Here is a 13,028-nt window from a genome sequence, read left to right as displayed (position 1 = left end):
GGTAAAGGTTAATTGTGAATTTAATATAGTGAAAGTTAAAAGAAGACCTTTAGATGCTAAAGGTTCTTAAGATATACTGTTAAGCATGGATCAAAAACATCTGGGGCAAGATTAAATAATTTACATGTTATTTACGTCAGAGCTAATCCATTAAATGCATATAATTATTAATTAAGAATATCTGTAAGGCAAGCACTACCCCAAAACTACCAGTCAGAAAACAACCAACCAGTATATTGGGAAATACATAAAACTAAACCTGATAGAAACCAGGCAAACAAAATTAATTTACTTGCCCCAGCACCATGTTTGTCTACTAAAAGTGAAAACTAGACCACATAGGAAAAATAAAAGAAACATCTTTCTATTTTTCAAGCAAATTTATATGTAATTCAGGACAACAAGATTTAAAAAGGCTTTAGAAAAAGCAGGAATAAATTTTAATGCTGACAATAATAGATAGAACTTTTGGATCAACACCTACCGATTTTTTTCTATTGTTTTCCAGATCTTTGAGTTCATTCTCGATTTTTGTGATTAATTCCCTGAGTTCATCAAGATTAGTGCAAATAAGCTAAAATAAAACACAAAAACACAGCTTGATAACACATAATATAAAACACCCAAAATGTGGTAACAGAAGTTGTTTTAACACACATTGAATTCACAATTATTTGTCTTTGTAACAGTAAAATGCAAAGAAAGCTCCACAGTTGATATTTTAAAAGATATTTACTTGTTATGATGTATGAACTTCAGGCTTAGTATAAAATTAGCTGAAATTTCAACATTGGTGGTTTCATCCCACATCCCCATCTTTCAGTTTGTTTTATAATCCAGGTTTTTTTTTTTTTTTTTTAAACATTCTTAACTTTCATCCCAGAATGACAAAGATCTGGAAACTCACCCTAGATTTCACAAGTTACTGGATCACCTTTATGAAATGTTTCATCAAGCAGTCTCTGAGCAGGTGAATAAATGCACCCCTGGAGAACTATTGTTTTACTTTTGCTTTGGTTGCTAACTATATAACAAATTGTATCATTGCTGTTGGGACTGCTAATAAAGAGGGGCTCCAACTATATGAATATATTGAAAGAAGTTAATGAAATTAAGTATACATTCTTTATATGGTCTTAGTAGTCTTTAATAAAACCAGATCCAAAGATAGCATCTATTGCCTTTCATAACTGCGTGGTTCACCTTATTTCGCTTTGGTAATATTGGCAAATGGTCAAAACAATTGGTCTTTAGTTATTAATTAATAATCAAACAAGTTTGGCTTAACTGCTAAATATTTAAACAGTGAAGCATTGGCAACATAACAAAAATATTAGTAACTACATTTTAGATCTTGTAAAATTATACTGAATGTTTCAATCAGTTTGATAATATTCAACTTGTTTTCTAAAATAATTTAAGCTTATAGTTTAAAAAATCTGTCGTGAAAAAGAAATAGAAGATTTCTAAAACAGAACTGCAATCACATACAGGGGAAAAGTTTTAGATTTAATGAAAGTCTTATAATGTGTAATACTGTATAAATGAAAAAATACTATACTTATAAAGCTATTAATTCATCATTAATTTTTTATTAGTTTCATGTTTTTAAAATTCATTAATTTCTGGTAAGGGCACTGTTTTCCTAAAAGGCATATTTTCTTTTAAAAGAAAATGAACAAAAACACAAAGCAAAAGAGGACTACAACAAGATCATTCCTAGTGACAACTATGTGACAAAAATGGGAGACTAGGAGCCTCCACACTTTAAGTTGAACCATATGAAACGCTGATATGCCTTTGATCTACAAAAAAGACAATACGGTTCAACTGAATAGACTAAGAAAGAATTATCACAGGTAATATAAATTATACTTAGTATTAACAATGATTAGAAACATCTACATAATTTCAAACTCACAGAACTGACAAAGCAGGGAAAACATGTATTTAGGCAACCCAAATTAACAATTTCAGAGTAGAAAACACCAGTAAAACAACTAAATAGTAGGATATTGCTGCTGACACATTATACACATTTGCCTTTGCTAAATCTACAATTATGGAAGAAATGCTGATGTAAAGTGGCTAATTACGTAAGTGCCTTTAGAACTAGATAATGTCTTCAACTTCTATCATATCAATAAAGCCTCAGAACCATGTTAGCCCTACACCAGGTTTCTAGTAAGTGCTCAATGGGAACTAAACTTGTATAAACTGCTATTATGACTACCATGTCAAATTTGCCATGGAACTTTCAAATGGTTACACCCCTTTCACTGAACTTGGTGTACTAGGTTAATGACATGCTCATTTGTACATACGGCAAAGCTCAGAGCAATTTTCACTTGCATTTAGCTGTCTCATTATACATGGAGTAAAGGTACATTTTCTTTGTACTTTGTAGAAACTTACAGTAACAATGAAAATATATACCCCTATACCTGAACACATCCTAAAAAATTTAAGATCTTTTAATTAGCAATTAGTCATGAGATCAGAAAATATTTATATTTCATTTAAGGAAACAACATAGTTTTGAAGTCAAACTAGGAATTATTTCTATACCTTAAGAGCTATATATTAAAAAAATACTTTCCTAGTTAGCAAGCTGTATTAAATCAGTGCTTCTCAAACTTCAATGCACATAAGAGTCACTTGGGAATCTTGTTAAAATGAGGCTTTTGATTTAGTAGGTCTGAAGTGGGACCTAGGATTCTACATTTGTAACAAGTTCCAAGGTATGGGCTGCAAATCTCACATTTTTGGGCAATTATGTACTAAATGATTATGAATTACAAATCTGCATGGTCACAGAAACATTTGGTAGTATGGAGCTAAATGAGTACAAAATTTAAAAAGATTTATCTTCAAATAGGGGATGGGATACTGAATTAAAAGCACAATGTTCAATGTTAATGCACAAACATTCCTTAAATGCCATGATTCAAACATAAATTTTACTGAATTTGAGGGTTAAATATTTTTAGCAATATTTACTTTGAACTTATCTTGAAGTGACTTAATACCTACCTCACAATTTATACTCTTTAAATACTAATATATACCTCCCTCTACATATATATGTAATATGTAATACATATACTCCAAATATAGAGTCAAGTTATTAGAAAATTCTTGTATGGGAACATTATTCTAAATTTGTTACTTATCATTTTGAGGTTATATTTTGAGGGAAAAATAATTATTTATGTCATAATTATCATTTTGAGGTTATATTTTAAGGGAAAAATATTTATGTCAATTCTGTCATTTATACATTCTTTACAAAGTAAGGTCTGTGTGTGTGTGGCCTTTTTTGTGCGTGTGTGGGCTTTAAACTCAGCTTAATTTCAAATGATGCTTTTAAAAATAAAATAAATCCAATAAGAAAAGTTCACTTTAATAAGGAGAACATAAATTTTTTTGAACAAAGCAAAAACACCTTATTAAGACCTCCTTCTCATTACCTTAAATTTGGGGGGAAAAAAAAAATCTAGGGCTTAGTGCCTGCAAAGGTGAAAGAAAGCTCCACAGCAGCTTGGATTATAGTCAGGACACACTGCCAACAGTCAAAGAGAAGGTTTTCAGTCATACTGCAGAAGGTTAACAAGAAGAGTTTTCTCTCCCAGGAAGAACCTCTTCAAGGTTGTTAAACTCTCCTTCAAATTAATCTTTCACTTGGTGCAACTCGTGACAGTCACAAAATCATAAATTTTACAGCTGAAAGGGACCAAAAGAAAAAAAAAAAGTAATTTGGTCCAAACCTTGGCCAAGGCTAAAGAGGGGTATCTCCAATTCACACACAAGCTAGTTTAACAGAGATTAAGTGACCAAAGATGACACATTCATAGAGGAATACCATGGAACCTAGGACTCCTCTTCCTCTTACATCATATTCTTTAAGGGTTCTCTCTAAGCAAAATAAAACAAATTAAAAAAAAAAATCTAACAATAATTTGAACGTGTATTATAGTTTTGAGCTTCACAGGTGGCGCCAGCGGTAAAGAATTCGCCTGTCAGTGCAGGAGCCGTAAGAGATGCAGGTACTATTCCTGGGTGGGGAAGATCCCCTGGAGAAGGGAATGGCAACCCACTTCAGCACTGTCGGTAAAATCCCATGGACAGAGGAGCCTGGTGGGCTACGGTCCATGGGGTCGCAAAGAGTCAGACAGGACTGAACGACTGAGCACCATGTTATAGTTTTAGGAATTAATTTATATCTAAGCTTTCATATCTATTAAATTTAAGTATTAAAAGGCCCTCTCTCCAACTCAAGAAGCAGATATGTGTGTATATAGTCTATAGAAATAAGTGTATATGGTGGAGAAGGGGAGGTCCTGTAGAGATCAAAAGAATTCCATAATCACATCTCAGAAAAATTACAAAGTAAATCACTATTTTAAGCTACATATTATGTCCTTCAGGTATAAATTCAATAGGTTTGAGAGATATTTACTTTATTTGTTCCAAAAAGAACGTAAGTAAGATAGCATACAAAAGTAAAACAATATGGTAAATTACATTAAAAAGCAAAGGGAAATGCAGAGAAGTCAAAATGAATAGGTCCAAATAAAATGGGTCATGTTCACTACCATTCTAATAAAACATTCCAATAATTTATTATAAAGTTATAAGCAAAAGACTAAATGCATGGTGTAAATTCAAAATCTATATTATATTTAAACTAAAATTATATTGACATCTGTTAAAATTATTAGGACAGAACATTCCTTTCACTTCTTATGATCATTCAGAAATAATGACTACTTCAAAACCTGCAAATAAAGATATCATGAGCAACATGACAAGTCTGATTAATAAATCAAAACATTTTTATACCACTATATGAGTAAAAACTGGTGTTTCTCTCAAGGTACAATATATAAAAACAGAAAAAAATTTCAGGGGGAAGTAAAAGTCCATGATGTTAAAAGTGAAATAAAAAGCTGAAGCTGAAAATACTCATTTTAAGAGGCAGCAATTCAAAATAACAATATAATCAAAAGGTCCTTAACTCTGTGAGGCAGTTAAATTCTAATTTTAATTTTGATCCCAAATTGTCACATTGAGGATAGTACCTTATTTCATATCCCTTAGTTTCTCCATTGCTTAAATGGAGCAACAGTGTTTTTTTCAGAGGTATGTTAAGGATCATTGAGTTTATGGTTATGCTAAAAAAAAATACTTCTATATAAATCTTAGTCAACACCTGGATTCTGGATTTTCTCTGCAAAGAAGCCTTTAGAATAAATCACACACATGGAATAGGAGCAAGCACACATGACATGGAATATGTAGGTTACCAATAAAAAGCAGAGTCATGGTACCTAAGTCTCTTAATTTTAAAACTGTATTTTATTGAGACTTGACAAACTATGTTTTAGGAATACTTTCTATGACTCTGTTATAACTGTGCACAAAAAGAAAATTCACATAATATTAGGCTTCTCTTTCAAATATTAAACATATTAATATTCTTGGTAAAAGTTAACTTTATTAAGAAAATAAATATTCACTTTTCAATCTAACAGCCTTCCTTGTGCTACAAAACTGATATAGAAAAACAAAAAAATAGTCCAGTCAATTTAACAAAGTAATCAGTAAAATTGTTAAATCTGACACAAAAGCTTAAATCACCAACAAGTGCTGATGACTAAAAATATTTCCTGACTTTTTGAAACTATTGCTAAGTAAAAACATGGCAACTTCCCCTATATGCCAAATGTATAACTCCTGATAGCACTATAGTAAGGAGGGCTAAGCACAGGTTTTCCCTCTAATATAATGATGCAAATACTACTACTTGGTTTTTTACTTTTCAAATACTTGTAGGCTTAATGATGAAATGTGACCAAATCTGAGACTTAATCCAAGCTCTTAAGTTGCTGGGTAAAGTGGTAAAGGTCAGTAATAGATGCTCTTTAACCAATAATTAATTGATTTTCCTACTCATACAGTACTGTCTGAAGCATCTGACATGCTTATTTAAAAAATAAGATAATAAAACATTAAGTTCTATCACTTAATCCTGACAACAACCTTATGAGGTGGGAACTATTATTATTATTACTCCATTGTACATATAAGGAATTAGAAGCTTTGAGCAGTTAAGTAAGTTACAGAGTTAGTGCTAAGATGGCATTCTAACCCAAGTAGCCTGGTTCCAGAATCCACATGCTTAAGTACTATCCAGATTACTAATATCTATCTAGATCCTCTGAACCAAGGATGGACCATTACAGGATGAAATCCAGGATTTTTCATTTTTAGTAAAAGTATAAGTTTCTTTTTATGCCATTGAACATTTGAGAACCACTGATATAACACCTAGGAAAAACTGGTACAGATATGGTCAGTCTCATTATAATATACACACAAATATAAATACAACAGGCCTTTGACTGTTTACAGTGTATACTTTAAATAGGAGTGGGATGATTATGTCTTGTCCTGAGGTATAGGTATCACTTGTTTATATGAATAAACATGGATTCTTCCTGAAGCAAACAGGCTTACACATTTCATCTAGCTAAAAAAAAATCAACAACTATCAAATTAAAAAGTAGTTGAGGTCAAAGACAGGATTTACTTTTTCAATTCACCAGAACCTTAAAAAAAAAAAAAAAAAAAAACTTTATGCAATTTAATCCCTGGACATGTTTCTGAAGTACTAAATGTCATATTGTTAGAGCTTTTTGAGAAAGAAATAAATTCACTTCTTTGTTTTATAATAATCAGTTTTCTTACATGTGGGAAGAATAATTAAATAATTAAATCAAATAGTTAAAGAAACTATCACAGAATTATTCTGAAAGGCAAAACTATAAGTTCTGCATGTAACAACAAAGTTTACTAGTGACTAATATTATCTCCTATTCTTTGCTTATTTGAAGCAAATGACCTATTTCTTGGAAGATGGCTGTCAATTTTCTTTCTCAATACTACCATGGTATTTAAATTATAAATTAGGATAAGAACACCTGTTCTCATAAGTCTATTCCCCATCCCCAGCCCCACCCACCACCAACACACAGCCCTGCCCTCTTTCCAGAAAACCTTAAGAGCCAGGAAGAGGATGTTGTTTATTTTAAACAGTTCAATTCAGCAAAACATGTACTTTTGACCTTCAGTTTCTGAGTGGTAAGCAAATGGTCAGTAACTAACTAAAAGCATCACTTAAGACAGTGTTTTTCATACTTTTTTGCCCAGAACTCATGGTCAAAAATACATTTTACACTGCATGTCAGTAAACACACACAATGGAAACCAAAGTTTTATGAAATAACATTACCTTTACTATATTTGACACACTCTTAAAATTTCTATTTTAACTGTGTTAGCTTAAAAAAGAAATTCTGGCCATGTAATATACTAAATTAATTTTCATGCCTCACTAATGAGTATCACCTTCAATTAAAAAAAATATGCAGTGTTACTTACTACATATAAAAATCATCCATTTAATATAGGGATGAAGGCAAATATCAACAATGGACCAGATTTGTCTTGAGATTCATATTCCCAGGATAAATACTTTGAGGTATTAAGGAAAAAAAATAAGTGGGAGAAGCACGAAATCAGTGGAAGAATGAATAACCATATACTATTGTAGCATTAAATAAGGCGCACAAGCAACGGTAGAAAGGTCTCTAAATAAACAGTAAATACTTTTTTTTTCTTTTTACTGAATATGCTGGAACCAGGGTTACTTTATATAAAAGGATTCTGTAGAAATTATTCATCCTAAGGATGTCATTAAAAATATTCTAAAATACTAAGAGAAAAACATATCTATTTTCTTTATTGTTCATTTAAAAGTATTAAATTTGACCAGTTATTAACTTCCACTAAAAAAAACACTTCTAAAATAGAAATTTTACTTAAAAAAAAAAAGGATGTGTCTACATTTTTGGATATACATAATTGTTAAACTCATATTACATATTATCAGTATTTTCACGGTTATTACTCTTTCATTTTCTTCTTTGTTACACTCACAGAAATTCATTTTAACATCACTTATATTTTTTGGAATTGTTAGTTTTATAATCTAAACCAACCAGAAATAGATAGGACACACTACTACAAGAAAATTTTTAGAGAGTCATTTGTTGTAGAAAACTCATCTTTTATAAAGTAGAAAATAAAAATATTATTTAATTAAGGTAAACTTCTCTGCTTATTCCAGTATCAGCTTCAAACAGAAAACTCTTGACATAATCACACAGCAAAACATAAAAGTACTTTTTTTCTTTTTGCAGAAATGTTTAAAAAACATTCAGTTAATATTCTCTCTGAAGTTCATATATAGCTGTGTTAAAAAAAAAAAAACCCTGTTTTTTAAGTTAATAAATCTATCATTTCTACAGTGCCCAAATAAATTAAAATAGATTATCTAGGCAATATTAGCATGTACAAACTAGAGTTTGTTCTTGGAAGACTTTCATTTACACATTTATATTTATGTGTGTGTGTGTGTGTGTATATATGTATATACACACTCATACACTGTACGCTATACTGTACTTAACAGTTTAACATATTTCTATTAAACCACTTCTATAAGATAGCATAGCATAAAAAAACCACAGATTTTTTTAATATCAAGACAAAAAGAGAGGTAAAAATTTCTGAAATACTAGCAGATTAAATCATTGCTATGTCTGCACTTGCAGGGAAAAAGTCATAGTTGGAAATATTTCATTGAAGTATTGTGTGTTATGGCAGAATTTGGCCAGTCTCTTGAGGAACAACATAAACACAGATATAAAAAATTAAACTGAAAAACTTTGAGACAAAATTCAAACATTTACCTGAAATTCTGGTACAGTAGGTGACTTTGTGACAGTTTTCCTCTTCTTTGTGATTGCTTTTTTAGATATGGATTTTTTTCCTTTCAAGATTAAAAGAGAAAAGCTTCATAATGCTGTTTATAGCATTTCATTAACAAAAAGCAAATTACATAGAACCTTGAAAGTTAAATTATAACTAACAGATGGCTTCTAGTGAGTCAAATAAAAATGATGAATCAAAACAAGCCCCAGCAAAAGCAAACATCAAACTATAACTACCCATAACAGACATATTAACAAATGGTGTTTTCTTAACAGCCAAACTATTATAATCTCTAATGTGTTGCACGGTACCAGAATTTATTACAATAAGATTTGGAAAATAAAAAGTCATATTACTACTGCTTAGTTAAAATATAACTCACAACTTAAAATGAGGTTACATAAGGGGAAAAAAAAACCTTACCTTTAACAACGACTTCTGTAGTCAGGAACTTGTACAGAACTATACTCTGAAGACTATGGTCTTTATTCAACCTAATGTGAAAATCCTCTCAGTAGCTTAGGAAACAAGATTTTCCTTCTATCTCTTTAGCTCTGCACTCCCCTAATGGGCTGCTGTTGGCAGTATTCAATAACCAATTTTAAAACAAGGTAAACATTTCCCTTTAAAGTGCACCTCATCATTTGCGCAATCAGAAACCACAGGGAAAAATAAATCCATAATCTTAAAGAATTTCAGTTTATAGCATAAAGTATATATAATCTATAATATGTATTTACACAGACTAAAGAAATACATGCATACATACAGCCTTTATCTTATTTTAGTAAGGAACATATTAAAGTAAATGTTTTTCCCCATTTATAATTGGCAAAATCAATTAATAAATTATTTACTTAACAAACACCAGATACAGTACAATTTATGGGGACAACAAAGAATTATAAAATGGAAACCCTGCCCTCCAAAAGTTTACAATGTAAGGGAATAAAAAATTAAAGTTAATTTTAGCTCACAATCATTTGTATGCTAAAATCAGTTTAAAAACTACTATTTTTTCAAAAGAGAAAACTGCTATACAATAATCTCTATTGTTCTTTTCTAAATATTTTAATAGGTATGATGATTTTGCATGAAAACAATCAATCTGATCGCAGCATTTTATTCAAGTCATAAGTACATTCTAGTTTACAATATAGTTGTATTTTCTTTTGTATTTGTAAAATCAGATCACAGAACTATAATTTGAATCATTTCTAACTGACTCAATAGAACCCAAGTATACCACACTTGAACTACTGCAAATTTTCAACTGCTGAGATTCACAAGGGTTTTAGTGTTTTGTTCTAATAGGTAACAACCTGCTACTGACTTTTGCTTTTAATTAAATTTAAGAACCTAACATATATTTTATTTTCTCATTATTCTTATTTGCTTATGTGCTCACACAGTACAAATATTAGAACTAAATTTATACAAAAATAGGTATATGGGTGGGCTGCTTTAGCAATATCCGAGAAGTGATTCCCAGGTGGTGCTACTACTAAAGAATCCACCTGCCAGTGCAGGAGATGGAAGGGACATGGGTTCAATCCCTGGGTCCAATCCCTGGGTCCAGAAGATCCCCTGGAGGGGGAAGTGGTAATCCACTCCAGTATTCTTGCCTTGAAAATCCTATGGACAGAGGAGCCTGGCAGGTCCATGGGGACCACAAAGAGCTGGATATGACTGAGCACTATCATACTATATAACACAGCTAATAACTGACTTCTAAACTGGGTGCAATAGGTAACTCTCAAGTGGACTGATGAATCTGAACACCAAAATCTCTCTCCTCTGAGACATGCTACCTTTACTGTTACTGAAAGTTTACAGGAAAAGATTTAATTGCTTGCTGACTTAGGACAGTTTGAAGGAAATGAAATCCTTCCTCATTCCTATTCCCCACCCCTCAGAACGCCTCTAACTAGCTTTTTAAAAATAATTTGATTTTGTATTTACTAATTTGTAAGCACAACAGAGGACGTTTTTGATATTTCCAATCAATCTGATATTATTGCCACAGAGACACTAAACTTAGGTAATAAATTCTCAATTAACTCTAACAACCACTCTATTTGAATAAATTAAGCAGCTGAGGTGGTTACTGGGTACCTCCTTTCATCATGTCATTTAGATAACTTAAATGTTATTAAGAAACTGGAAGTAGTATTGGGAGTTTTGGAACTACCTACCTGGATTGGAATTTCAGCTCTAACCACTTACAAGCTGCAAGACCTTGAGCAAATTATTTTATTTCCTTGTGCAGCTTCACAAAACAGGGATAATAATATTACCAACTCTGTGAGAATTATACAAGTTAAAGTATGCTAAGAGCTTAGACTACTATTAGGCACAGGGTAAACCATCAACACATCATTAGTGGTTCTCATCTGCCTTAGATACGTTGTGGTAAGAGTTTAAACAAAATGTTAATTTTTTTTAACCTTCAATTTATTTTATTAACTTACTCCTTCATTTTAATTCTTCAACTTTGTACATTTATCAATTAATGTAACACTATACAGTGTTACAATTATCTGTTTACATGTTTCTCTTCCTTACTAGATTGGGAATTACTGACAACAAAAATCCCATTATTCATTTTGTATACAAGTTAAGATCCTTAAATATAAGAATCCTACTCTTCATCAGAAATGTTCAGTCTGGGGGTAGGAAAAGGAAGGCAGGTAACTGTTTACAATTCTGAGTCCATTTTATAATGAGGAAAACACAGACAAAGAATTTAAATAATTTACACAATTTACCAAAGAGTGTCACAACATGACCTAGGAATGGTAGTAAGGAAACTAACATTTATTGAGTGCTTACTATGTGTCAGACACTTAGTAAGGTGATACATAAATTATCTCAGTTAATTCTCAAAGAAACCTTCCAAGGTAGGCAAAACCTCCATTTTAATGTGGGATAAATGAAGATCAAAAGGTTCTTAACTTACTTAAGTGTTACACTATAATAAGTAATCCCCACAGCCAGGGACTCTTTAACTCCAAAGTTCATGCTCTTTCCATTATGTAATTCTAACCTCTTAAAAATCATAGTTACCATTTATTGATTCCTACCATGTGCCAGGCACCATGCTAGGTACCACGCATTTGCTATTCCATTAATTTTTGTGAAACTACAGCCAGATAAGTATTAGCTCATTTTTCACAGAGAAATAAACAGGCTATAATCAGGTAAATAAATTAACAGAGAACTTATAACTAATATGCACTGAAGCACCTATTTGTACTAGATATGTCTCACTTCAAAGCTGTGCTCTTTTTATGGTAAAATACTGCATTTTTTCAGACTTTCTGCAGGGAAGTAATTTGTATTTGACTGGTTTCAGAACATTCCTTTAATTAGGGTTATAAGATTTGCATATTCACTATTACTTAATATCTTTGTCCTCAGTGGAACAATGGCATTAAAACAGGTATAATATCATATAAGAAATGAATCGCCAGTCCAGGCTTGATGCAGGATACAGGAAGCTTGGGGCTGGTGCATTGGGATGACCCAGAGGGATGGTATGGGGAGGGAGGTGGGAAGGGGGTTCAGGATGGGGAACACGTGTACACCTGTGGTGGATGCATATTGATGTATGGCAAAACCAATACAATATTGTAAAGTAAAAAAAAATAATAATAAAAAAATAAAATAAAACAAAGTTTCCTGTATTCATCAATAAAAATTAACTGTTACTGTTCATTAACTATTGCTTTTAAAATGGAGAATGGAATACTATAAAACCACACAGCCTTTATTTGGTAATCTGTTTTTGCTCCAGGGCAACCTACTCCAGTATTCCTGCCTGGGAAACCAATGGACAGAGAAGCTGGCAGGCTACACAGTCCATAGGGTCACAGAGCTGGAAACGACTAAAAAACAACAAGCTATATAGAGGGCAAGTTACATACTCCCCCCACCCCAGGGGGCTTACTTGATCATACCCAGAGTTTTACACCCATTGCCCTAAGTCACCTGGTCTCATAAAATATAACTGTCAAAAGTCAATTTAAAACATACAAAGAATTTCAACACAGTTCCTGAGCCTAAAACATAGACATGGCAAAAAGTATCAACATGCACCTCAAAATGGAAAAGGAAACCTAAATATGGCTTCCTAACTAATGATATAAGCACAACCTAATGAAGTTTTTAAAAATTATGCTTAGATCAGC

General features: G+C 31.8%; 1 protein-coding gene across 2 annotated transcripts in view; it reads right to left on the bottom strand.

Moving 5' to 3' along the window:
• The window catches only part of KIAA2026 (KIAA2026 ortholog), a 110,626-nt gene that overhangs the window by 32,129 nt on the left and 65,469 nt on the right, over nucleotides 1-13,028 (bottom strand). Inside the window, exons 4-5 of one of the 2 annotated variants that reach the window (XM_027549321.1) lie at nucleotides 8,817-8,896; nucleotides 485-574 (exon numbers count right to left, since the gene is read on the bottom strand). In XM_027549321.1, the coding sequence (XP_027405122.1) occupies nucleotides 485-574; nucleotides 8,817-8,896 (170 nt within the window). The remainder of the gene's footprint in view (nucleotides 1-484; nucleotides 575-8,816; nucleotides 8,897-13,028) is intronic. The other variant, XM_027549322.1, reaches the window with a different exon arrangement.

This window comes from Bos indicus x Bos taurus, chromosome 8, assembly GCF_003369695.1.
Source record: "Bos indicus x Bos taurus breed Angus x Brahman F1 hybrid chromosome 8, Bos_hybrid_MaternalHap_v2.0, whole genome shotgun sequence".
Taxonomy (NCBI): domain Eukaryota; kingdom Metazoa; phylum Chordata; class Mammalia; order Artiodactyla; family Bovidae; genus Bos; species Bos indicus x Bos taurus.
The sequence above is the reverse complement of the archived record's forward strand: the minus strand, read 5'-3'. Positions and strand labels throughout refer to the sequence as shown.